This window comes from Theobroma cacao, chromosome 2, assembly GCF_053813885.1.
Source record: "Theobroma cacao isolate CCN51 chromosome 2, ASM5381388v1, whole genome shotgun sequence".
NCBI lineage: Eukaryota > Viridiplantae > Streptophyta > Magnoliopsida > Malvales > Malvaceae > Theobroma > Theobroma cacao.
Window position 1 is genome coordinate 11,248,790 of NC_142640.1, and position 25,966 is coordinate 11,274,755.

At 33.4% G+C, this 25,966-nt stretch overlaps 4 protein-coding genes across 8 annotated transcripts; 2 read left to right on the top strand and 2 right to left on the bottom strand.

Annotated features, from left to right (window-relative positions):
• Positions 1-4,598: 4,598 nt before the first annotated feature.
• On the bottom strand, positions 4,599-6,573 carry LOC18608701 (uncharacterized). The gene is made up of 2 exons (XM_007043523.3): positions 6,315-6,573; positions 4,599-5,036 (listed from the first exon to the last, which is right to left on the bottom strand). The coding sequence occupies exons 1-2, from the start codon at positions 6,571-6,573 to the stop codon at positions 4,723-4,725; spliced, it is 573 nt and encodes a 190-aa protein (XP_007043585.3). The 3' UTR covers positions 4,599-4,722.
• A 321-nt stretch (positions 6,574-6,894) lies between these two features.
• On the top strand, positions 6,895-11,434 carry LOC18608702 (DTW domain-containing protein). 4 transcript variants are annotated; one of them, XM_007043525.3, is made up of 9 exons: positions 6,895-7,245; positions 7,848-7,988; positions 8,092-8,184; positions 8,280-8,406; positions 8,914-9,023; positions 9,661-9,741; positions 10,093-10,175; positions 10,323-10,605; positions 10,876-11,434. In XM_007043525.3, exons 1-8 carry the CDS (start codon positions 6,895-6,897, stop codon positions 10,540-10,542), a joined length of 1,206 nt encoding a protein of 401 aa, XP_007043587.3. In that variant the 3' UTR covers positions 10,543-10,605; positions 10,876-11,434. The 4 variants fall into 4 exon arrangements, with proteins under 4 accessions (XP_007043587.3, XP_088659895.1, XP_017971804.2 ...); XM_088803769.1 differs by having other exon boundaries at positions 7,866-7,988; XM_018116315.2 differs by lacking the exon at positions 10,876-11,434 and having other exon boundaries at positions 10,093-10,180; positions 10,283-10,466.
• Positions 11,435-14,171: 2,737 nt separating this feature from the next.
• LLG3 (LORELEI-LIKE-GPI ANCHORED PROTEIN 3) lies at positions 14,172-15,967 on the top strand. Of its 2 annotated transcripts, XM_007043529.3 has the most exons (3): positions 14,172-14,404; positions 14,539-14,595; positions 15,456-15,967. In XM_007043529.3, the coding sequence occupies exons 1-3, from the start codon at positions 14,323-14,325 to the stop codon at positions 15,797-15,799; spliced, it is 483 nt and encodes a 160-aa protein (XP_007043591.1). In that variant the 5' UTR covers positions 14,172-14,322; the 3' UTR covers positions 15,800-15,967. The 2 variants fall into 2 exon arrangements, 1 of the variants encoding a protein (XP_007043591.1); XR_016024689.1 differs by lacking the exons at positions 14,172-14,404; positions 14,539-14,595 and adding an exon at positions 15,143-15,264 and having other exon boundaries at positions 15,456-15,592.
• Positions 15,968-18,874: 2,907 nt separating this feature from the next.
• LOC18608704 (uncharacterized) lies at positions 18,875-19,841 on the bottom strand. Its single transcript, XM_007043530.3, has 2 exons — positions 19,596-19,841; positions 18,875-19,140 (listed from the first exon to the last, which is right to left on the bottom strand). Exons 1-2 carry the CDS (start codon positions 19,716-19,718, stop codon positions 19,027-19,029), a joined length of 237 nt encoding a protein of 78 aa, XP_007043592.1. The 5' UTR covers positions 19,719-19,841; the 3' UTR covers positions 18,875-19,026.
• Between the last annotated feature and the right edge of the window lie 6,125 nt (positions 19,842-25,966).

Genomic DNA, 25,966 nt, shown 5'->3' on the forward strand with positions numbered 1-25,966 from the left:
GGGAAGAAATTATGATGAATGATTTAATTTATTTGAAATAGTTTCAAGAACATTTCTATCAAGTCATGATTAAATATGATTAAAAATAATTAAATTTATTTTAATAATTATTTTTAAAATATCGTTATAAAAAAAATTATTCCTCATAATTTTCTCTTTTAAAAACCCTATAATACTGTAATGGTTGACTATTGGAAAAAGCTTATTGGTTAAATAAAATTTCTTTTCCCTATCTCTTTTGTAACTTGGCTGAGCAATGAGCACGGTGGCAGAAAAAAGTCAATGGCCTTTTTTTTAATCTTGGCTAAATGAAGTCAATGGATTCTGCATTAATTGCTCTAATTAACAGCACTTGAGACATTTTTAAGGTCATATACCATCTATTGCCATACCTATATGTAGGAAAAAATTTTGGTGTTGAATTTCGTTTGTTTTATATATATTGAGCAAGTTGGTTCATGGTTACTTGTAAAGAAACCATTTTTCAGTTAGAAGTAGTTCAAATTCTGCTGAATGATGTCAATTGTCAAGTAGAAAATTTTATGTTTAAATACCAAAACAAAAAAATGCAAAAACAGAATAATATGGGCGCCAGATTGAGTATTCCTTTGTTTATCTGAAAATCTTCAGCCAATTGGTTCGTGTACCCATGCTGCTGGTCCTTGCAGACAGACTTCGAGGTATAAACACTATTCCTTGATGAAAATGCCAAAAGTTTTGTTAATCCGCAGCAATGTCAACAACAGTATGACAGAAATGGCCCTAAGATTTAGAGCACATATCGAGGGTAACCCACAGATACAGTAACGAACCATTGCCAAACCAAGGGGCTCAGCCTCCCGTCCCCGACAAACCGTTAAAGGCGGCCCAAAGATTGAGATCTTTAAGGTTGTGTCGTTCACAAGAGAAAGTGCGGTCTGAGGTGTCAGTGGCTGATGGGGGCGGTGACCAGCGCGCAGCATAGCGCTTGACGAGGCAGCGAAGCACGGACCACAAGAACCCAATGTCCGGCATCCGCCCATTGGGGTTGACCATTCACCACCGATTGAGTCCGGCGAGAAATATTAAAAAAAGAATAGTTTAGGATTAGACATTTTTAAATTATTTTCATATGTTACATTAAAATCACATTAGAGTAAAAACAATTTGAACTTAGTGCGCTAACAACTCCTTAAATGTTTTCTTATTGATTACAAAACTTTCAGATTTCATCGATCTATGCCACTCGCATTGACCCACTTTATTATCAAGTCAAGCTTTATATAATTGAGAGTCAATATATTTATTGCTTTCTTCTGTTATCCTTTCGTAATCTGCTGTATTTTTTTAATTGTGCAATATTCCTCTTGCACTTGCATTCTACTGAATTTGGACATTCAATAAAGATTATTGGCCAAGGACCTACGACTTATCCAATTCCCATTATCTATTGGAATATTTCTTAGACACTTGGCATGATTATTAAAATTGTTATCACCTTCTTTCTTTGTGTAATTCCACTAGTTTGATAGGAAGTGGGAAGTCTTGACATCCTAATCAACAATGAAATGCATAGATCGATCTATTAATATTCTCCTCTCTCTCTCTCCTTCTATATATATATATATATATATATATATATATATATATATAATATTCTTTTCCATGATTAGAGACAAAACTTTATCATTCATCAATCAAATTTAGACAAATTTAGAACAAAGTTCAAAAATATGTGAACTCTACGTGCTTTCTTATCAAAGAGTATCCAACAATGTTTTCATACTATAAACAAGAAAATATATTAATTATTCTCATAATCATAGAATTTAAATAGCTTATCAACCCCAATGAACAACTTAGTTTGGGTCCCGTCTGATAATAAATTTTTATATATTTCACATTTAAAATAATAATATGATAAAATGGGGAATTAAAACAAAACTAAAGCTATGTTCCCCATTGTCTTTCTACGGAATTATGTTGTTTAGCATGATATATTAATATATAGCTTTTGCCTTAATCTTACATTTTGATATTTAGTATATCATATCCGCTAATATATTTAACTACCATGAGTTATACCTAAGCCGGGTGAATTAGTCAAATTAATGGCTAACTATCTTCTTAAATAAACTCATGAACTGGGTTAATTGAACTTATCTTCATCACTTAAGATTTGATCATTCCAATATTCGTTTGTTCAGTGAGCGAAGTTCAAACGTAAATTACAAGGGCTCATTTAGGTTGTAAAAAGGTTGATAAATTTGATAAAGCGCTCAAAAGCTCTTGAGTTTACCTGTAAGCTAACATATATTAATTCTATTTTTAAATAAATTACATTATATATTATAAATGTTCGCTATCAAAATTCAGATCCATAAGCCCAAACTGACTCAAATTAAGCCTATCATTTTCATGCTTGCATAAATTTTGAGCTACCAGTCAAATATGATTTTGTGAAATCTGCACCAAGCGTGACTCTCCATAGATGACAAATGGTTCAAAAAGGAGGAGGCGAAGTCCGATTATGCATTGTTTTTCTAGAAGAGAGATTTTATTAAAATGGAGTTCTAGAAGGGAGAATTTCCTTTTCTTGATTTCCGTGTTGGGATTGAAATTCTAGAATGGGCAAAAGAGCAATAGCGGTCCATGCGCTGGCGACATAGCCAAGTGTTTGACGGCCCAAGACATTAGGCAATCTAGAAGCTTTTCCCCATGAAAATTGTTATTGCGTTGGATTGGTAATTTGGCACTTGGCAGCCTCCGCTTTTTTCATGTTTTGACGAAAGTTTAGCAAACCCCAAAACCAAGCACTTCTACATTTGCAATAATAAGCTTTTGTTGCATCTTCGCTATGAATGAATTCAGTAATTGTAATAAATTATTTTAGGAGCTTTCTAATGTAATTATTTAAATTCATTTTCTCCGAACTAAAAAAAATTAATAATCTATTTACTTATTCAGACACTGAGTCAAAAAATTTCAAAATTAAACTAAGCAACACGCACACATGAGCATTTAATGTGTTTTATGACGTCTATTGTTTTAGGTAATTCATAGTTTGACAATAATAAATGCTTTACATGTCATGAGTCTAATCAAGCTGCCCTCATGTCTCACGCAAAAAGAAACCTTAACCTTAGCTTATCCTTTTTGTTCGACCTATGAGGTCGGTCCATGGCTCACACAAAAATAAAACCTTAGCTTATATATCCCTTTTATTTAGTCTAATTATGAGGTCGACTTGTACATGTCTCACACAAAAATAATGTAATGGAGAATTCAATTTATTTGTTATTCATATTACCTTATTCTATTACAAATTATAATGAACCGACGATCTTGGAAAAAAGGAAAAACAGAAACTAGTGATATTTTTAATCAAATCTACATAAAGACAGACGCATCAAGTATCAAGTATTAATATGATTAATTTGATCCATCAACTTCTGCATAAACATCTAGTTTAATAGGAGTTGCTTGGTCTGGATGCGGAATCAAGTCACCTATAGGACAGGTGGTTTATTTATTTATTGAGTAAACTCTATTTCATTTTATTTTTTATGTTGCTCGTCTGCCGAATAATTTTTCACAAATCCTGCTATATACATCATATTTTTTTATCCGTTTGCCAATTTGTTCTCATGTCTTTATCATAAAATAAAATTATAGTAAATGAAATGCACTTGTTTGGATGTGGATCCCCAAACTAATGAGAGAAAAAAAGGATTATCTATGTCTAAATCCTTAATAATTGAATCGACTAGGATTTGGTTTTTGGGCAGCCCACAAACAAATGGTCGGTCACAACTGAAGAGAGCCCAATCTCATCTCACAGACTCCGCTATTGGTATACAAAGTTTTGGACCATAGATAGCTGGAAAGCAAGTTGAGTGGCTACTAATATTTTTTACGTAACATCATAAATGTAATAATGACTTGAACACAGCGACTAAAAATAATTGATAATATGACAATAATTTAAGTGAATGTGAATAATGTTTTGAAATAGAAAGCTAGAATCTAGTCTATTAAGTTGTGAATAGGGATGTGGGTGACGACACCCATGTTGGTGGAGCCAGTTTCCAGGAAACGTCTGACTGACTGCCAAGTGCCTCTTGCTCCTACCTATCACCCACTTGTTGAGCAGTTAGAACATAATACAGTGTATTGTTTTCTCCCCGATATCACCTAAGCAAAGTTAAGTGACAAAAACAATGAGCGGATTGGATTTGTTTCCAGTTAGCACTCAGCAATAAGAGAGGAGTTTTTGGCTTTAATTAAAATGGTAGACCAGTTTCCTAGCCCATCCCACCATCCTTTGGTCATGCAGTTCGTAAGACAGAGTTACCGTCCTCCTTCGCTCAAGCCATTAACTGGTGGGGCAATTTTTACATATCACGTGAGGATCCAGTCAAAATTTAAAGCACGTTTTTGACAAAGTTTGCAGTTCCTTAGAGGATCCACTGTTTGGACTCCCGACTTTCAAGCCACACGTTGAAAAAAATGCCAAATCTGTTCCAATAATCAATCATATCTGGCAAATTTTCACCAAAGAAAACATTATTGTTGTAGTTGAAATGTAACCATTAACATATATCGAAAGGAAACATGAGTAGAAGAAGCTTCCACATTTTATATAAAAGTAGGGAAATTTTCAACATTACATGCAGAAAATAAAAGCATCTAAGCAACTAAAGGGTGATGAACATTGGACACTTTGACATTATCGTTCTCCATCTACAAGAATTTCTCTATGCTTGCTGACAGTGTAGTTTTGGGTACAGCACCAATAACTGCATCTTTCTTCTCACCATTGATAAAGATCATGATTGTTGGGATGCTTCTGATTCCATATTGGGTAGCAATTGAAGGACTATCATCAGTATTCAATTGAAAGCACTTGAGTTTTCCAGCATATTGCTGTGCTAGTTCACCTATTACCGGATGGATCATACGGCATGGCCCACACCAAGGAGCCCAGAACTCAACTAATACAGGCCCATCAGCCTTGAGTACAAGTGATTGCCATGTTCTATCAGTCACAGCTGGAACTGCCAATGTTACAAGCAAAGGAACAACTGAATTAAATTGTTTCATGGAGAAACTACATATTTGAATCAAGCATTTATTTAGTTGTAACACTTGCCAGTTTTAAGGATCACTGCTTCAGAACTAGATGACATGGGTTTAATTGAATAACTCACACTTTCTTCTTTAAACAACATCGAATTCTCATTTTTTGAGCTGAATTTAATATTGGCTACCAAACTTAAAATATCATGCAATTTCCATAACAGCAGTACTTATTTTCTCTGAATATTCACCTTCTGATTGCGAGTCCCAGTAAAATCATAAAATATTTCAACAAGTTTTCAAAGATGAATGCTTAATGCTTACATATAGATTAATCTGACAACAAATTTACATTAAAATTAATTTTGTAAGATCTTTCAGCACAATTCCTATTAGTTTTTAGTTTGATGGAGGATAAAATCCCTCTTTACATAGATGAACAATGAACAAAAAGAAAAGGTTTATACAGAAAGAAATGAAATATGAGTTCATTATTTTGCACAAATCTTGTTGTTCCCTAATCTTTAAGGGCCTTACTTAACTCCAATTATATGCTGATGAATGCCAATAGAATTGCTCCTAAGCCCTGCATAGAATCAACCACAAACGCAAGCATTGCAACAAAACTGAAGGCAATGATATCTTACATTCATCCATTGTCAAAACACTTCTTTCTCAATATGAAGAGATCATTTTCGGCCAAGTTGTTAGAACTTGACAATTAACTTTCAATTTCAATTCCACCACACCACACCCCCCCCCCCCCCCCCCCCCCCAACCAAAAAAAAAAAAAAAGAGAGAAATCATTTTCAGCTTCCAATTTCAAGTCAAATGGCAACTAGAAATTGCATCAATCTCTTCCTTACTAGAAAAGAAATAATCACAACAACTAGGTAATATCTTCTACTGACATGAATAAGGCCATATCTATGCGGTTCCTAGTGGTAAGCATATCGACCACCTTTATTTCTCCCTTAGGCTCATAAATACATGTTAAAATCCAAACATCGAATTTAGCTATCAGGAAAATCGGTTAGAGAACTTGAATGACATTCCCAAAGGCCTAAACCATGTAAAAACACATCGCATCAACATAATGCTACTGTCAACTCCTACCTCCAAATTTAACATGTTTCCCCTGAATTCTTGCATATTAAAACTACTTCAACCTTAATTCCAGAAACCACGATAGAATTAGTTACACTTTCAACTAAAATTTTTCTATGTTCCCAAGAGAGTGAGAGAACAGAGCTTACTATCAAGAGCAGTTTCTTGAGCTTCGCAAACAACGGCCGCTCGGCGCTTGGAAACCCCAGGATATCTCGAATTGTACGATGCGAAAGAAAGCTTTGAATAAGATTGGATCTTCAACCCTTTACATTCAGGCAAACCTCGGCGACTAGAAAGAGAAACCGCCGGCAATAAAGTCATCATTGCAGGCCCAGAGACGGAGGTTGCAAAGCGTGAAGAAGAAGGGGAAGAGAGGGCGGCCATCGACTTTGTTACTGACGCCATTGAAGAGAGTGAGATAGTGATTATGTTAGCATATGAAAAATATTTAATTCATTAAATTTCAAGTTTTTTCTTCACAAGAAATTTACTTGAAATTTAATTGAAAAAAAAAAACCTTGAAGCTATTGAGCATTTGAATATTTAATATATCTCATAGATTTTCAAACTCCCAGAGGGCCCACAGCCCGCAGCTCCACTCTTACAAATCTCTTTTCTTAAGTTTCGTTTTGGGCCAAAACCAATTTAGCTTGCGTTGTTTGAACCGCTTTCGGCCTAATGAAGGCCTAAGATTAAAATATAGAAAAATCAAAATGGGGGAAAGAAATGAAAAACCCTGGGAAAACCCAGCAAAAAACCATGCTGAGTAGCAATAGGGTCTTGACACTCACATTAGAATTCTCCCCATCTCTCAAATTCTCAGCCAAAACCCACATAGAATTTCGACCCAGAAGCCTTCACGGCTCAATCATGAACTCTGCATCTCGTTCTTCTCCAAGAGAAGCTCAAGTAAATGATACTGCTTGCCGTGACAGCATCACATTGGAGGAGTGGCAAGGTTGGGCCTGTGTATCTCCAGTTCCGGCAATGGTAAACGAGGTTATTCATGATTTGAAGCTCTTGGAGAATAATATTGATGCCCACATGGTTTTTGGTGGAAATGGTGGCAAATTACAGGTTCACCACCATCAACTTTTTTCACTCCTTTTATTTTTTTGGCATTAGTAGTAATTCTCTCTCTCTCTCTCTCTCTCTCTCTCTATATATATATATATATATATATATAAAACTATGGTATTTACTTTTGAATTTCTTTCTTGGATATCTGAAAGTAAAATGTTTGTCCCTTTGCTATTTCATTTTTATGTCTGAATTGGGAGAAATACCGGTATGTACTGATAGAAGCATGTTTAAGAGATATAGGCTTGTGACTGCGCCGGGTATTTTGTAATTTGGAAAGATAAGACCCTCTTTTCTACCTTGCCTTATCATCTATTTGGATCACCGAAAATATTGCATTCGAAGAACCTTCATATTTGCCTTGTACTCTTGTTCAATGGGGATGCCAAATGGGTCTAAGCCAATGTTCTGAAATTTTAATTCCACTTAGACTTACGTAAATAAACTCAAACACAGTAGTCATGATTTTCTCGTGGTTTATGAATTTCCCAACTGTCTGTTTCCTTTAGTTTCTGCAGTGCTATGTACTTCCTTCTTGTTATCATCATTTCTTTCCGTTATTGCATTTTCTTATTTTAGTCTATTGCGGTAAATGTTAGGGAGATTTTAAAATTCAGGAGGATAAGAAGCACAGAGCTAAATATCAGGCTTTGGGTGACTCAGACAAAAAGTTCCAGTTCTTTTCTGCTCGGCAAATAGCATGCCGGTTGCTTGGAAGCCGGGGCTACCTCTGCCAGAAGGTATGTGGTGCTTTTCAGAGATATGTTGTAGAGGAGAAGAACAACCCTTAGAAGTAATTTTGTATCTTTTTATAATTTGATAACAAATTTTATCAATTTTCAGTGTTGGCTTCCAATGGAAGATTGTATGTGTTCAAAAGTCAAGCCTTGCTCACTGTGGCATGGCATAAAGTTTTGGTTGTATATGCACCCAAAGGTTAGAATTTCCTTTTACCATTTGATATATTGGTGCCCCTGATCAATGGTATATTATTTTTTTATAACATCAAATCTGTAATCTTCCCTTTTCAGGATTTTCTACGGCAAAACAACACTGGGAAGTTGTTATGGCAAGTATTTGGTGTTCAAGCTGCAACGTTGTGTCTTTATGGAATTTCTGAAGACGAGGAAATCATGTGGAATGCATTTAAGGATGCAGGTTTCTTTTAGCCTTCTTTAAATATGGGAAAGTATGCAGTATTGATGGTTACATTATTCACGGAACCATGTGGTTGAGTTCTAAAGCTCATTTTAGAACTGGTGCAATTACTTTTGGTCCATAAGAAGTGTCGCATAGTGAAAATCTTATTTCTTCTTGCTACGTACTTATCTAATTCTTTTCTTTATGATGTAATCATCATTTATTGCGGCGAAGATAAAAAAAAAAAAAGCTATCATCTGGACTTTCTGACTGACGGAGACATGTATTTTGGGTTTACCTTTTTTATTATGTTCTTTTGTAATTATGAATCTAGGATAAATAGCAAACTGTGTCAAAACACTAACTATTAGGGTTTGCTCCATTATTACATGTGAGCTGTTACCTCTTGTCTTGCAACATATTAACCTACAGGTGCTCTGCCTTCTAAGGTTTATGTTATTTAATATTTTGGTATTTAAGAAAGGTCTACCTACTGAGTTTTGATCATGTTCTTTGCAATTTCAGGAAAAGGCAAGGTTTGGTGCCTTTATCCTAACCAGAATATAGTACCAAAGACTGTTCAGGATGCCTTTAGCTGTCAATCTTCAGCAGATCTGGAATGTACACATTCATTGGTACTGCCCTCTTAACATGATAGTACATGCTAAATCACCCTTTGTACAATGTGCTTGCTTTGTGTTTTACTTCATGATATTTGAGAAGTAGTGTGTTGATTTTGATAGAGCGGAGATTCCATTAATGTGATAGAAAGGTCATATTTCATCACATGTTATTAAAAATTTGCACGGAACCTACTTCTTTGTGTATGTTTTTATAGGTTTTATAGATGTTTTTCTTTCCAATTGAAATGTTATATATTAATATTTTCAAATACATTTTTAATTGCAGTGTTTGTGTTTGGTTCATTGCTTAAACTCTTTCCTGTCAATATGCTGTGTCTGATGTAACTTTTCTTCATGAAATCACTGCACTTGTGGTGAAGTGTTTAGAGGAAGGCATCTGGTATTGTTGGGGTAAATGACTATGATGAGTAATATTTGAAGCTAACTGCTATTGTATTTTGCAAATGATTGAAACATATTAAATTAAAAAATAATAATAATAATAATGGTAGCCAAGTGCACACAGCTCTTGCGTTAACTCATCTCAGGTACAATTCAATATATTTGCTTGTTATCTGTTACCTCTTCTTTCAAATTATTTCAACCATATAATTGTCTTTCGAAATTTTCTTGTCGTTTTGTTTCACAGACAAATAGATATAGACCTCTGAATTTTGTTCTGATTGATGGTACATGGAGCAATTCTGCAGCAATGTTCAGGCGTTTAAAGGTAATTTGGTCAAGCATTTCTTTTTACCTTTGATTTTGTCAATACATTGTGTTCTGAGTTATGGGTTATACTATAATTTTCTTTAACAAGAAATGTCAACACTGATGCAATCTCTACTCCTTAGATTCCTCAGAAATTTACCTTCATGATTAACCTATGGTCCTAAACTTTTAATACATGGGGCTGGAAGTTCTGTAGAAAGTGGGTAGAATTGCCTCTGCTTATATGCAGCCTGCCTTGTAATCAAAATTATGCATAGTTCTGCCATTGCTAATTATGACGTAAACCCTATATTTAAAAAAATTTCCTTGACTTCTATTTGAGAAGTTCATAGAAATGTTATTTTTGTAGGAGCAAGCAAAGTTACTCTGGGGTGAGGAGGACCTCCCTTGCATATCTCTTGCTGCAGGTGCATCTGCAATGCATAAACTTCGGTAAGGTGTAAATTGCTTTCCATAGTTCTGTCTGTGCTACTCTCTTCCTCTTTCCGATTTCATATGCAACCGCTTCTTAGTTTGATTCTTAAATCCCTTTGCTTCAGTTGAAGTATATAATAGCCATCTATGTTGTTTTGAGGGCAGACCTCAACCATCATGGGACCGTACTTGTACAGCAGCGGCAGCTATTGGTGTTCTTGCTGAGCTGCAGCTTCTTCCAGAGTGTAGCTCCTATGGATTGGATAAACAGGTTGAAGCAGTGGAAGATGCTTTAGTTGTTCTGCTAGAAGCACTGACGGCTCGACGCCTTCGGATGGGCAGGTCCATCACTCGTAAAATAAGACACTCAAGGGACATTTGTTAACAGCTAACAGATTTAATGATATAGGTGCTGGTGAGCGGAGGCAAGGTTACTCCATTTATTTAGGTATGGATTCTTTATGTTGGTTTCTGCAAATTTTTCCATGATTGACTGGTCTTCCAGAGACTGGAGTACCAGCATTAAGATACATGAGATAGATGCTAGGAACAAACAAATCCAGTTTCTCTTTGACCTATCTATTTATTTTTTTCATTAGATGGTTAACTTTTGTTGATACTAATTGCTTCAGTTTCCATCTCTTGTCCTTTTCATGGTCAAGTTCTCTCCTCAGAAAAACTATTTTTGAACATTATCATCTATTGTTCTCTTTTATAGGTTTTCTATGTTTGGTATCAATTGCAACGATAACTACTAACAGATGAAGTGAACAATCAAGTGACAAGCAGAGCCATATGTGACTGCTAAGCTCTTCACATTGTCTTACGAAATTTTGATATAGAGGTTCCTTGTGGAAAATGATCTTAGGATTTGTTACCGGCTTCACTATTGATGGCAAAATGATATAAACATGGACCGAGCAAAGGAGTTCGAGTTGCGTGTATTTCTGTTAGCAACAAGATATGAATCCCTCCTATTGAAACCCAGAGAAGTAAAATTGAGAAAAGGATCAGTTCTATGTAGAAAAAGGTATGTAGTAGTAGTTGCTTTCTTCAAGTACAAGAATGGTTATCTGTATGCCTTATGTTTTGGACTGTCAAATGTTGTTGAATTCTGGTACTACATTGTTTATCAGAATTGTTCTAGAGATAACTATAATCTATTTTAACAAAACTTTGGAGTGCAAAAATTAGGTGAAAAGCTTAGTTCCACTCACAATGTTGAATTCTACTTGAGAAGATGCTTTAAGTAAACTCTCAATTAGTTTCGAAATAAACTAGTTCATCATGGTGTGTTGTTGCGGAGTTAAATTTATTGAATAGAGTTAGAAACTTATTATTGTAATTTGTTTTTTTTAATGGTTCTTTTTTTTTTTTTTTGCATGCATTAACATATGTTTATTCTGTTATTTTAAAAAAAATAAATTGAAATTTTTGTATATTTGATGATTTTGTTACACATTATTTAAGAATAAATAACGAAGAGAAAAAAATTATAAAGATAAAAGGTTTCATACTTTTTTCATTAATTTATTTTCTTCCTCCTTTTCCCCTTTGTTTCTTTTATAAAAAATTTAAAATCATATTGAAAACTCAAACATCTACATCAAACATGTATGCTTGTAAACATTTTTTCAAAAATAATATGAAATCATAACATTGTTTTGAAAATATTTAGGAAAAAGGGTAAAAAAAAATAAAGAAGAGGAAACCAAAGAAAATAACAAAGAAAAGGGTTCATTTTTCTAACAAAAAAAATCCATGAAATGCTCAAAACATATGTTATTTTTTTAACTTTAAAAAATACAAATTTGTACATCAAACTTTACTATTTTATATTTTTTCAAGTTTTCCTAAATTATATTTTTTAAAAAAGAAATATAAAAAAGTGAAAATAAAATATAAGAAAGCAAAAAAGAATAATCAAAGAAATTCAAATTTTCATCTTACATTCTCCTTTTAGTAATAAGTATATTACTCTTTTCTTCCGTATTCCTCTTTTTTGTTTTTTCTCAGAAGAGCTCCAAATTTTTTTATCAATTAAAAAAATAGCATTCATTGACTAAATGTTTGTACTTAATAATGTTTTTTTTTATTCTAAATTATGTTATTTTTATTTGAAAATATGTGTATATTGTCACTGATCGAAACTTAAATTTAATATCGTATATTTTTAAACTTTAAAAATAAAATTTAAATAAATTTATAAATTATGGATTCACATTTTTAATCTAAAAGACATGTTCAATAGATGATGAAAAAATTATATTTATATATCTAAGACATAGATATCCATTTTGTTAGAGATATTTTTTGCAATTAAGACTTTTTGTTTTTATTTTCATTTCCATTTCCATTTTTTTCTTTCTTTCTTCTTTTCTTTTTTTTCTTCATAATTGAAAAATACTAAAAAAATTTAAAATAGAGAAAATTTAAAAATACAAGAAAAAAAAAAGAAAATACAGAAGATAAAATAGAAAAAATAAAAATATAGAAAATTAAAAAAATACAGAAAATTGCAAAGAAGAAAAGAAAAATGAAAAAAATAAAAAAAAAAGAAAAGAAAAGAGGTAGGATCAGATTAATTTCGATAAATTTAAATTTATGCAAAAAATAATCTATTAATCGTCAAATTAATGGGCATAAAAATCCCTTTTAAACAACACGATCAACACATAATAATATTCAGTAATTAGTCAGCAAAAATCATAAAAAGGGAAGCTTTCGTTTTTCTTTTGTGTGTGTGGTTTTGCGTTTGATTTGGGTTTTGGAGCTTTTTAGAAAACATGTGTTTTGTTAAGAAAAATCTAAATCTAAATAGATTAAATGAAAGAGGAGGTTGAGAGGAAAAGAGAATATTTTTTTTTTTTTTGGGTAAAAAGATGTCAGCAAGCGGTAAACGATGATCGGCGACGGATTTGGCAGTTGGAATTTGGGCTTGTGAGGGATGGAGAGAGAAAAAAGGAAGAAAAAGGTGATTTTGGATTTTGAATTTTGAATTAAAGACTTATATCGTTCCTCCAAACTACGTCGTTTCGGGGTTGAAAGAAAAAAGAAGGAAAAGTTCTGGCTATTGGGTCAAGCCCAAAACAATTTCGGCATAAATATTTTTTTTTTTGGAATTCCTTGGACTAATGTGAAGAATAATTTTTTGCACAAAATGGTCAATAAATCCAGAAGATATTGCATAAATTTTTGCACATATGATGTAAATATTATAATTAGCTGGTTTTGTATAAATTCAATGTCTGATTCCAAATGAACATTAACATTTTTGTTATATATTGTATATAGCTTTTGTATACTCACATGCACATGCCGGTGGAAATGGTACATATATTGTATGTAGTTTTTGTTACCCAAAGTATTTAATAAGTACTGTGCTTTAAATATCAAGAAAACGATAACGTTGTTGCTGAATTTAACATTAAAATAAAAATATATAAAATTATTTCCCTTACCCAAAACATCTTTCAAACAATATTGTCAATGAACAAATGCGGGTCAGTGACTAATTAATTGATTAAAAAACTGAGCCAAGAGCCAAGACGTTTCTTCCCTAGCTTTTGTCTTGTTCTATAGCCATAACAAAGAAATACTTTCTTGGGACTAGTTGTTGCACTTACATGTTACTATTTATAAATGAGATAATGCAGTAACCTATAATTTATAATATTTTGATTACACGGTTTAGGTTTCTAATTAAGAGTTATTGTATGGGTACTTTGATCTTTTTATCTCAAAAAAGAAGAAAATAAAAGAAAAAATTGAAAAAAAGGGGTAATGAAGCAAAACAAAAAAGAAAAAAGGGCAAGAAAACAAAATTAAAAAAAAGAAGGCTTTGGTTTTTGAACGTTTTCAAGTATATTATTCTACTGGATTCCTTATTCTTTACTATATTTTCCCCCTATTTTTTCTGGCTTACGTTTACGTTTTTAACATCAACATGCTGACTGGCTTTGTTTCCGAAGGCCATAAATACTGTCCCAACAATTTTGCAACTTTTTCCTCTTTTCCTCTTCTCTTCTTTCTTTCTCTTTGTTGGTGAAACCAACAAACGAAACCGAAGGAGAGAAAGGAAGAGAAGGGAGGTAGAATTGCCTTAGGAGATCATATTATAGGTCTCCAAATATAAGAAGAAAAAAAAGAGAAGAAGAGGAAAGAAATGGCTTTAAATCAAAGCTTCGTGTGTCTTATTTTCTTCTTCCTTCTATCTGGATTTGCCTCTTCTTCCATCCACATTTCAAGTAATTCTCCCATTTATTTGTTCTTCTTTGTCCATTCTTACCTATTCCTTTGAATTCTTAAGCATATTAGCAATGTTTTTGTTTTCTTAAATATTTTGATTCAACATGACATTTAGTCACTGTTTAATTTGCAGATGGTGCCATTGAATCCCATGGAAGTACTGGACGTTACCTCCTTCAGGCCAAAAAGGGTATGTTTCATTTTTTATGAACAATAAAAAATAAAAAAGAAAGAAAATCTTCGTGTCTGAAATTGTATTTACTTTCTATATTCATCCGATTATTGTGCTTAAATGCCTTGTATTGTCTAAGTTGCTTTTGTCATTTGCCTTTTTCTTCATTAAATTTGATATGGCATTGAGGCTTTGGATTTGAAAGATCTTCATATGACCATTTTGCTTTCCTTTTCCCCCCAATGTCACATTCATTTTCTTCTAGTTTTCGTCAAATGTAATGAACATAATCCCAAAAAAAAAAAAATGAAAAGGTAAAAAGATCATACATCAATTAATAAGTTAAATGTTCGAGTGCATGAAAATTAAAAAAATTTTTTACCGTTATTTTTAAAATTAAGCATGCAATATTTTAAATGACAGATACATCTTATGAATAAAAATAGTTTACTTAATTTGATGCTTTGAGAAATTTCAAAAAAAAAAATGATACTTTGAGTCTCACGATTTTACCCTTGAAAGTTAAAAAGACAACTCATTCACGAAAGGATTGGACTTTTGAGGTCAAGAAACTTATATAACATGGGATGTTAGGTTCTTTTCTGTACTACCACAGCCAAGAAACTCATTGTCCAACGGCAGAAGGGTTAAACATGATGGAAATTCGAGAAAACTAGTTTCCTCAAGGTGCTTCCTGAATTAGAATTTAGAAGGATTCAATTTGCATATATCCTGCCGTAGATAAATAGTAGTATATATAGTCTTCATTGCTCTGCCTTCCTCTGTAGAAATATACAGATTATATGGAACATGCGTCAAAGCTCTCTGTAAGCATTGAAAAATAAACTAATATGATATGTAATGCAATCAACCTGCAGCTTGCTCTGAAGACTTTGAGCACAAGAACTACACAATCATCACAAGCATGTGCAAAGGACCCGAGTACCCAGCCAAAGGCTGTTGTCAAGCTCTCAAGGAATTCGCTTGCCCTTTCGCGGATAAACTGAATGACCTCAGCACTGATTGTGCTTCAACCATGTTCAGCTACATAAATTTGTATGGAAAATACCCACCTGGCCTCTTTGCCAATATGTGCCGTGAGGGGAAACAAGGTCTCCAATGTTCTGAACCACCAACCCAAAAAAGTGGTGTGGTGGTCACTAGGCCTACATTGCTGATGCTCACATCTGGATTCCTAGTGTTGCTATTTCAGTTGTTCTGAAAGACAAAATGTGGACAGCCACTCTGCCTTTTTTCATTGTTAATCCATTTTCCTCTTGTCTGAGTACGATTTTTTAAAAAGGTCTGGTTTTCAGGCGATGTTATCTACTATTTTGTAAGCTGTGGTTGATATTGTTTAATTAAAATATCCTAAGAGTATGATTCTATAAAGCATATATAATCTGTTTGTTTGTGCATAAACTAAATTCCTAGCTTGAGTGAAAAGACTATGTTATTTTTTTTGGCTGTGAACTTGTTTGAAATTCAGACAAGAGGCTTGAAACATTCTTGGATGTTTGCCTGGCACCATCTGCTTAATGTTTGAGATATTTCCGAAAGTGATGTTCGCCTGTGAAGGTTTGAGATTTTTGTGGTTGTGTGTTGGGAACTAGGTTCAGTGGATTGAAGTGGATAAAGTATTGGAAAACTGGAGATTCCTTCTTTTGACATTAAGCGAGAAGAAGTAAATTTTGGCTATGGAAGCATCCGTCACAGCATCTAAGTCTTTTAAAAACCTCTATTCCAATTGTTACTAGCCTCTACGTGTTCATGATCCATCAATCAGACAATTATCGAAAATATCACTAACCATTGATATTCATCAAATACATGGTGCCCATCGCTTTAACACAACTAGCTAATAGGTGAATGCTAACAAGCAAATCACCAGAAGAAGCTCTACTTGATTACATGCAAATAAAAGCGTTGTGAACGAAATGAAAGGCAAAGAAATGGGAAGCAAAGGGAAGTGAGGGTTCTGGGTTTGATCTTCTCATGATAATGTTGTAACAAAAGATTCAGTAACTAGTTTAAGATTTGTTCATTTGGGTGCCATAATAATAGTTAAATCCCACACCCTAAATTTATTTGCTAAAAAATTAGAATAAAGAAATGTTATTCAATTTCATTCAAATCTCTGTACAAGTTTTTTTTTTAATCAATTATCAACACTGATAAAAATTGTAAATCTGAGAAAATGAGAAGAAAACGCAGTCATCTCTAGTCTCTATTACAACTTCTTTGTAAAAGGATTTAAGCTTAATTTTTTTTCCAATATATTGTGATTTTTTAAAAATATAAAAAATAAAACTCCTTTAACTATAACTTGCTGTTAAGTTAAACGTTAACGTGACAAAGTCTTGTAATGTGGGGCAAGCTTTGGAGGCAGAGGATTTGCGTTCGTATACCAGTCACTTTCCAACCTTTTCCAATATAATCTTCACCCATAATCCAAATCCACAGGAAGACTGCCCTTGATCATCTGTATCTCTGCACTAATAAAGAAATGGGGTTCCACCTTGACTTCAGCTCAATCATGTCGGACTAAGGAGACTTCAGGATAAGGTAATAATGGGCAAAGTATATGCCGCAAGGAGTCCTAGTCCTCGTAGCCAATATCTATCCTAAAGTGAAGAATGGAAAAAAAGGGGGAGAAAAACATTCCATGGGATTATATTGGGTACAAGTGGAGTGATTGAATATGTGTACACAACAACATGTTAGTTGTTATGATTTATTTATGTACATATTTTTTTCCCATTTAGTATGACTGCTTTGATGGTACTACCTTCTCTTCATATTGCTTTCGTTAATACATGTATTTGTTGTGTGCCGATTCTTGGAACTTATCATTCTCTTCATAGTGTTATCATGTAATGGATGATGTTGTGTAACACATTTTGCGTCATTGTCAAGTCAAATGAAAGGACCTTAATTTAACCTGCCATCACTTCAATTAAAATTGCATCTTCTTTTCTTTTTCCACAATAAAATCCCATAAAATCTTAGTCCCATTTAATGTCTTTAAGCATTTAACCGGATAAGAACAAGCCAAAGGACACCATTGAATGGTAGTAATTAAGTATTTCTCTGACTTGGAACATGGATCCAGTTGTTCCAAGTTCACTTGCGTGCAAGGCTTGTTGGATTGAAACGTTAAAATTTGGAAGCAGAGTTAAATAAATAAAACCCAACATGGCGTGCCATGTTGATAGTCCAACCATCTGAGATAGTCATTTTATCCACAACCCTTAGTTTTGGGAATCAAATTGAATTCTTTTTCACTGTTATGTCCGTTTCTCTGATACAGATAAGTCGTAGTTTTAGGCTACAGATTCAAAAGAAAAACAAAAAGCATACTTCATCATAGAGAAAAAGTTGTGCGAAAGGGGTAAAGAAAGTTCCCTCACGACTCACCGAAAGGAGCGACTCAGAAAATCAACATCGCAATCAAACAAGAAAGGGAACACCAACAGCAGCAAAGCCACAGAAAAAAGAATGTGCAAAAAGCTTGTAAAAAAAATCTCTTTTATAGCCCATTAAGTGGATATCATGGTGGTAAGTGGTGAACGAAATAGTTCCATAATGTGGACGTCAAGTGTGAACCAAACTACATATCATTCTACAACCGCACTGCAATTTAACCAGTGCTTTTGAAAGTGAGGAATAGTGCTTCAGCAAATCACAAGCCGAGTTGGATGAAGTGTCAAGTAGAATTAGAAAAACACAAAAAGCTAAAGCAAGTGCAGAACTTTTTCATATTTTTGGGTTTGGATGTGAAGGTTCGGTTGCCAAAAACTCTTCCAGCATAGGCAGCTAGGTTTGAGTAGTTGGCACGAGGTTGGCTCAAGATCAATGTGGAGTAGATTCAACCAGACAAATTTCGAGTAGGAGTCGCTTAACAAACTCGCTCACAATTCTGTTTTCTCATTTGGGGATCTTTTTTAACATTCAAAACCCACTTCCACCTAAAAATGGTTTAACACAACCATACTTGAACAGTTTCACCCAAAAAGGGAATGCAACAGCAACACTGAACAGGCTTGCCCAGCTTAAAACGGCTAAACGTGAATGCTGCTTAAAAGGTTTATGGAGAATTTGCAATTCGTAATCCAATTTCCTCATATCCCATCACATCACATGCCACCAGAACTACCCTTCACAACCTTGGGCATCCCTTATCTTTTTTTCCTTTTTAAACAGAGCATTAACCAACCAATTTAGGAGGAGAGAACCTCAATCATGTACATCCTTTTTTATCCAAAATGGAAAAAAAAAAAAAAAAGAAAGTCCTGCATATCAAAAAGGGACTTTTCATATAGTTAATACTAAGAAACCCTGACACATTACAATTCATCTCTCTCTTCTTGAGAATCTACCAAAGGCAAAAAGGTCAAATAATAAAGAGTCTTCATCTGGTAAAATTGAAGCTTGTGTTAACCAAGCTTTTCACCTGTGAGCAGTGATCAAAGTCTCAATGAACCTTAAACCATCAAACCTTGGTGCAAATTTATCCTTTGAAGGTGATTTCTTGATCGCAGAACTTTCATGTTCTTTCTTATCCTGTAAAATTACACAAACTCACTCATGTTATTTATTGATGATAACAGTATCTTTAAATTGAAAAATAAAAATTTAGAAGAAAAAGATGAGGTGATTGATTTCATTTTCTAAGTACCAACAGAAAGAAAAAAAAAAGATTGATAGTTTAATACCAAAGTAATCATTAAAATATTTGAGAATTTCACAGACAGGGAAAGGCCAGAAAACCAGAAAGATCAAAAGTTTAAATTGGAACAATTCCAAGAACGAAGCCAAAATAAAAAAATTGAAAATCGTAAACTTGATGATTGAAATCACGAATTCTTGGTCATTATTTTCTTGGCAACCAAACAGGGCAAACCCCCTAGGGGACAAATACTTCTCCAAAAATGAAGGGAAAAAGAAGAGAAACCCAGTATTCATCTAAAGCAAAGAGTAAAAACAAAACAACCGAGAATTGAGTTCAAAGATTTTACCTCGCTAGAAAACTGAAAATTGGAGTTACAAGCAAAATTGGGGGAAGAAGGAGAAGAGGAAGCAGAGATGGCAGTAGCAGATGCGGCAGCGACCGAAGCAGCGAAGAGCCCGGATTTCTTCATGGCTGGGGATAAGCAATCTGATTCAAAGGCCTCTGGAGAAGCGCAAAGAAGAACGGGTTTTTTTGTTTTTTTTTTTAATTTCTTGGATGGGAAGTTGGAGAGAAAGTGAGAGAATTAATGAGAAAAAATTGGTCTTTGACGGCATTTATATACAAGAGGGAGATTGCCAGTTAGTTGATGGTAATTTCGAACATTTACGCGGCAACCATACCCACCTTGGTCTTTTAGCAACGGCAAATACCTTCTTGCCCGTTGAAAAAATTCTTCTTTGGTTGTGATTATTTTTATCAAAAATATCCTCTCACTTTTCATTATTTTCCCTTTTCAGTCACTTTTTTATGTTATTTTGAAGAATCATTTTTATTTTTATTTGAAATAAAAAAGAAAATTGGAATCTATTTTTTTTTAAAAAAAAACAAGCATCTATTGTTCAAATATTTTATTAAAAATGCTTACGACTTTTATTAATGCGTGTAATAATTAATATGGTTGTGCACTTGTGCTAGTGGTAAACCAAGTATAAAACCAAAACATAATACTTCCGTTAATCCATAGGTTGACTTTAACAACTTTTTAGTTTTTTTTATTAAAAAAAAGGAAATAGCAATTACCCAATACCAAGTTACAACAATTACAAATGCCATTATTTGATCCTTTTATAATACTCTAAAACGTGAAGTATTGTGACAAAAAAAATTGATAGAATATATATATATATATATATACAAGTAATGTTTAAACTTCGTATACACGACACGATTGTACTATTTCATTAATTTAGATGGTCGAATAGTCCTTTATGAGGGAGGAACTTTTGCGAGACCTAGTCAAATCTCAAACCCTATTCAAAAAGCAAAAGTCGTAATAATTAGTATTAAAGAAATAACTTTAACATGTCATGCTTGCCTTAATTGCGATTATCCTTTTCAAAGAATATCTTGAGATCTCAAAAAGAAGAGAAAAGAAAAGTATGATAAATATGTCCCCAAAAAATAACTACAACAAGAATACTTAACATAATATTTCCCAAAACAATCCACTATATACTAATTATAAGGACAATTCATAAAATAAGATTGTTTTGCTTTGCATTTCAAGAACGTGGAAAAGGGGCGTTTCGTAATAGAAAAAAAAACCTAAGTAAGTTATTTCGCGGCACGTCGACGTTGATTTTTTCGGTAGAGGCCCCTGATAGGCTAATGATTTCAAGTAACAGTCAATTGTTGCCAGGCACTTGTATGGTTCAGATCAAACCACGCGATCATCCCAGTTCCCCCAACTCGCTAAATAGACCAAAAGTATTCATATTCGGCAGTTACTACATGAATTTCCAGAACAGTCCCTGAAAAAAATCGCACCAATTTTTGAGACTCCAAACAAAGGAAAGCCACATGAAAATGGAATTTTGGAGTTTAGAAGGGACAGTGTTCTAAAATCGTCACACGTGTCGCGCAAGGCTCGTGATTTTTCACTCTTGCGGTTATCACTAGTAGACTGAAAAGACCATTAACCACTGGGTACCTGACACGTGTCTTAACACTTGATTTGACAATCACATTTTATGTATTATAAAAAACTATTTTATATCTAATTAAAAATATCATTTAAAAAATAATAAATAACAGGCGTTCTGCTACTAAAAAATTTAAAAATCTCACTGAAATATTTAAAAAAATAATAATCTACTTATTTTCATAAAAAATCATTTATAAATTTATTAAAATAAAAAACTGTCCATCCATTTTATTTAATAATATTTTAAAAAGTAGTTTGGGTTTGTTGTAACCTTAGGAATAGGTGAAAAGTAAAAGACAAAAGAACTCTTATTTCGAGGAAGTGGAAAGATGTAAGCAAGTTCCCCAAGTGATGGCGTGGTGACATTGTCCTTGTCGGATAAATCTTGGTCAGTTTCAGACAAATAGGAGTATGACAGGTGGGCTATTGAGATGTTCATAGGAACAAGGAGAAATGTTAATTATTGACCCTACTAAAAGAATACCCATGTTCATAGCATTCATCTTTGTTTTGTTGGCCTTCCATGCGTAAAGCCTATAGAAGCACAGTCATGTCTCCTTGTAATAAGGAAACCAAACATACATTTGTTTAGGATATAAAGCAAAATTTAATAAGTAATTTTCTCGTTGCTTTTAAAGATAAAGAAAAGCTATTTTGTCTAAGTTTGATTGTTCTAATTACTCACAAGTCAATATATATAATTAAGGATAATAAATAAGTAACAACTTTATGAATATTTGCTTTTTGTGAGTATCATATAATTAAAAGATCGTAAAATATTTAAATATTTCTTTTAAAAATTTATTATCTTTTAAATTCAAAATTTTAAATATAGATCTTCTACAATAAATTATTGTACTAAAAAAATGATACTTCAACATTTATGAATTCAGAATAAGAAAGTCTATTTACAAAGGATTTAGATTCGAACGACAACAATATTGAAATAGAGATAGAAAAACCCTACATTAGTCTGGCCAAAGAAGAGAAGAAAAGGATTAAAAAGCCTTGGAGGAAAACCTTTATTGTACAGTTGTTAAGGAGAGACATCAGTTACACAAAACTATGTAATAGAGTGAAGCAACTTTGGTCATTAAAAGGAGATTTTCGAGCAATTAACTTATATAATGGGTTTTACTGCTTCCAATTCGCTAAAAAATCCAATTATAATCATGCCTTGTCAGAAGAACCTTGGATTGTTGTTGATCATTACCTTATGATTAAAAAGTGGACACCAAGATTTAGGTTTGATGAAACTTCCATTGATTCAGTAGTAGCATGGATCAAAGTACCAAGCATCCTTTAGAATTCTATGATAGAAAGGTCTTGACAAGGATTGGAAACAAACTAGGCAAAACGTTAAAGGTGGATCGAAATACTTCTCATGCTACGAAAGGTCAGTTTGCTAGAATGTGCGTAGAACTCGATCTCACCAAACCCCTAGTACCCAAGGTTCACATAAGAGGAAGATGGCAAAAGATAAAGCATGACAAACTAAGAATGCTACGCTTTCATTGTGGTATGGTTGGTCACAATGTAGAATTGTGTCCAAAAAAGCAAAGGGAGCATAAGGGTTATTTGGAGGAACAAGCGAAAGAACTGGCGGAGGATAAAAAAACCTTGAAAAAGATTATGAATCATCGAGATTTGGTCCATGGATGGTAGCGAAGAAAACTTATAGAAGAAATAGTCGGAATCGGATAGAGAAAGGTATTAAAACTACACCTAGAATGCCAATCCAAGAGGAAATTCCAAAGTGGTGGCTAAGTCAGGATCTCGATTCTATATATTGGATGAGGAAGAAGCTAATTTAAGTGAAGAAGAATTTATTCCTAAAATCTTGGAATGTGAAATTCCGAAGCAAGGGTCTAGCAGACCAATGAAGAATATTGTCAGTTTGAAAGATAAAGAAACCTTGAAAGAATCTTTTCAAGCAGTTGTATATGCTTCTAATAGGGATCAAACTCCCGCAAAGCTAAAAGGAGCCAAGGCCCTTAAAATAACTTCATTAGAGACATCTTTAGTGAACAGTAAAAGGATCTAATATAAGAAGAAATCGATTTTACCAGATGAGACCAATGTGATGGCAACTAAAGGGAATCAAAACACAATAGAAATGCTGGAGATAGCTAAACCACCACGATAAGAATTAGCCCCGATTATTACAATTCTTTCCTAACCAAATCAAGAAGTTAATTGGACAATGTTGGGAAAGAATTATAAGAGATCCACTGATTATTATCGGTATTAACAGGGTTGCAAGGGAGAGATCAACCATTGTAATAGATGATGTTAACTATACCAGAACTAATGTGATCACCACATCAGTGGATATGGAGTTGGAAGAAAGTGAGGATGACATTATGCAAGACTAATCATGCTAATATTCTAACCTTTCAGAATTTTGGTATTTCAGTTTATGTTGATTTCTACATCCATTAATCATTATCTTTTGATGTATAATGTATTAAGTTGGAATGTGAGATGAGCTACCTCTTGGAGATGTGTTAGAAATGTGAGAAACTTGATCAAAATCCACAAGTTGCATATTGTAATTATATTAGAACCCAGGATTTTGGATGACAAAGCTGATCAGGTATGCCATCATATTGAACTCCTTAATTATTTTCGAGTTGAAGCAAATGGTTTTTCGAGAGTTATTTGGATTCCATAGGATGTAGGTATAATTGAATTAAAAATACTTGCTTTTTCTTCACAATTGATACATATATTGGTGAAGTCTTCAAAGAATAATTAGATATTGATTATAGTTTATAGGAGCCCTATTGCATAAGAAAGGAAACGTCTATGGAGATCATTATGTTTGGTTAGTGAATTACATGACTTACTGTAAATGGTAGTAAGAGACTTTAATCAAGTCACTTCTCGAAATGAGAAGAGAAGAAGGAAAAGTATAAATTTAAACAAATGCAATCAAATAAGTGACTATTTGAACTACTGCAATTTCTTTAATCTGAGTGCATCGGGTCTTAAATTTACCTGGTGTAATAAAAGAGATGGTTTGGATTATACTAAAGTAAAATTGGATAAGGCAATTTTGAATGAAGCTTGGTGCGACCTTTTTTCTCATGCTTAAGTCTTAAATCTGCCCCAAACCCATTCAAATCATCACTTCATTCTGGTACATTGTCAAAATACTGCCCAAAGATCTCAACTTAATAAACGGTTCAGGTTTGGATTATCTTGGATGTCTCACCCAGATTTTGAAAATTTTATTAAGGATAATTAGAAAACTGATGGAACAAATATCCTTATAGCTTTAAAGGATTTAGCGATTTCCTTAGACAAATGGAAATATGAGTCTTATAGAAATATTTATAAGAGAAAGAAATGGATTCTAGCACGATTTAAAGGAATTCAATCTTAACTGGATAAAGGTCTTAATCATTTTTTGGTAGAATCTCGAGGTTTCATTGGTGGAGGAGTATAATCAAGTCCTTTATCAAGAAGAAATCATGTGGCTGCAGGAAGTAAAGCTTGACTGGCTGAAACATGAGAATGTCAACTCCAAATTCTATCATGTTGTGTATAAAGGAAGACAAAAGAGGAAACAGATTATAGCTTTCAAAAAATAGGATGATACTTGGTGCTATGATCCTATCGAAGTAGAAAAACATGGTATTACTGTTATTTCGTGAATTGTATGTGGATGATGAAGTGCATGAATCTCTTTCAACAAGCTCACATTGGAGACTAAATGACATTATATTAACTAAAATCTCTAAGCCTATTAACCATGAAGATGTCAAAAGAGCTTTGTTTGACATGAACCCAAATAAAAGACTGGATTTTGATGGGTTTCCTACGATTTTGTACCAAAAAATTATACTACTATAGGCTCTAATATAGTCAGGTTGGTACAAGAGGCATATAACTCTGGTTCTTTTCCCATTGAATTGAATCTCATTAATAACTCTTATCCTTAAGGTAGAAAGCCCTAAAAAGATTACCTAATTTGCTCAATTAACCTTTGCCTGATTATGTTAAAAATCATCATAAAGTATTAATGGACTGCTTAAGACCCTTACTTAGTGACATTATTAGCAAGAGCCAATGCAGCTTTATTCCTGGAAGACAAGCCACAAACAACATAATTATAGTCTAGGAAGCTATTCATACAATGAAAATGATGAGAAGAAATGAATGAGCACTGGTAATAAAAATAGATCTGGAGAAAGCCTATGATAGATTGAAATGGAATTTTTTGTAGGAAGTGCTGAAGAAAATTGGTTTTCCCTTTCTGCATGGGTGAATTTTATTATGTTCATTGTTAGAACTCCTACTTTCTCCATTATTTGGAATGGCAAGCTGTCAAATTTCTTTTCTCCTCAAAGAGGTATTCGACAAGGTGACCCATTATCACCCTATCTTTTTGTGCTTTGTTTGGAGAAACTATCACACTTAATTGAAAATGCAATGAACATGGGAAGATGGTAGCTGCTACGATTGACAAGAAAAGGCCTTTCACTTTCTCATGTATGTTTTGCAGATGATCTAATGTTGTTTGGTGTTGCTTCAACAAAACAAGTGATGGTTATGATACAGATCCTTAATCAATTTTGTAAGGGATCAGGGCAAAAAGCAAGTCTAGCAAAGTCAAGATTATTAGTTTCTTCAAATATTAGCAGCTTAAAAGCTAATTTGCTAAGTAATGCTACCAAAATCCCTTTGACAAAGGATTTAGGGAAGTATCTTAGCACACTAATGATTCA

Coding starts and splice junctions, on each gene's coding strand:
- LLG3 (XM_007043529.3), top strand. CDS start 14,323: ATGGCTTTAAATCAAAGCTTCGTGTGTCTTATTTTCTTCTTCCTTCTA. Junction 14,405..14,538: donor TTCTTCCATCCACATTTCAA/GTAATTCTCCCA, acceptor TTTAATTTGCAG/ATGGTGCCATTGAATCCCAT. Junction 14,596..15,455: donor CCTCCTTCAGGCCAAAAAGG/GTATGTTTCATT, acceptor ATCAACCTGCAG/CTTGCTCTGAAGACTTTGAG.
- LOC18608701 (XM_007043523.3), bottom strand. CDS start 6,573: ATGGCGTCAGTAACAAAGTCGATGGCCGCCCTCTCTTCCCCTTCTTCT. Junction 5,037..6,314: donor TCAAGAAACTGCTCTTGATA/GTAAGCTCTGTT, acceptor TAACATTGGCAG/TTCCAGCTGTGACTGATAGA.
- LOC18608702 (XM_007043525.3), top strand. CDS start 6,895: ATGAAAAACCCTGGGAAAACCCAGCAAAAAACCATGCTGAGTAGCAAT. Junction 7,989..8,091: donor GGGGCTACCTCTGCCAGAAG/GTATGTGGTGCT, acceptor ATCAATTTTCAG/TGTTGGCTTCCAATGGAAGA. Junction 9,742..10,092: donor CAATGTTCAGGCGTTTAAAG/GTAATTTGGTCA, acceptor TTATTTTTGTAG/GAGCAAGCAAAGTTACTCTG.
- LOC18608704 (XM_007043530.3), bottom strand. CDS start 19,718: ATGAAGAAATCCGGGCTCTTCGCTGCTTCGGTCGCTGCCGCATCTGCT. Junction 19,141..19,595: donor ATTTTCAGTTTTCTAGCGAG/GTAAAATCTTTG, acceptor GTAATTTTACAG/GATAAGAAAGAACATGAAAG.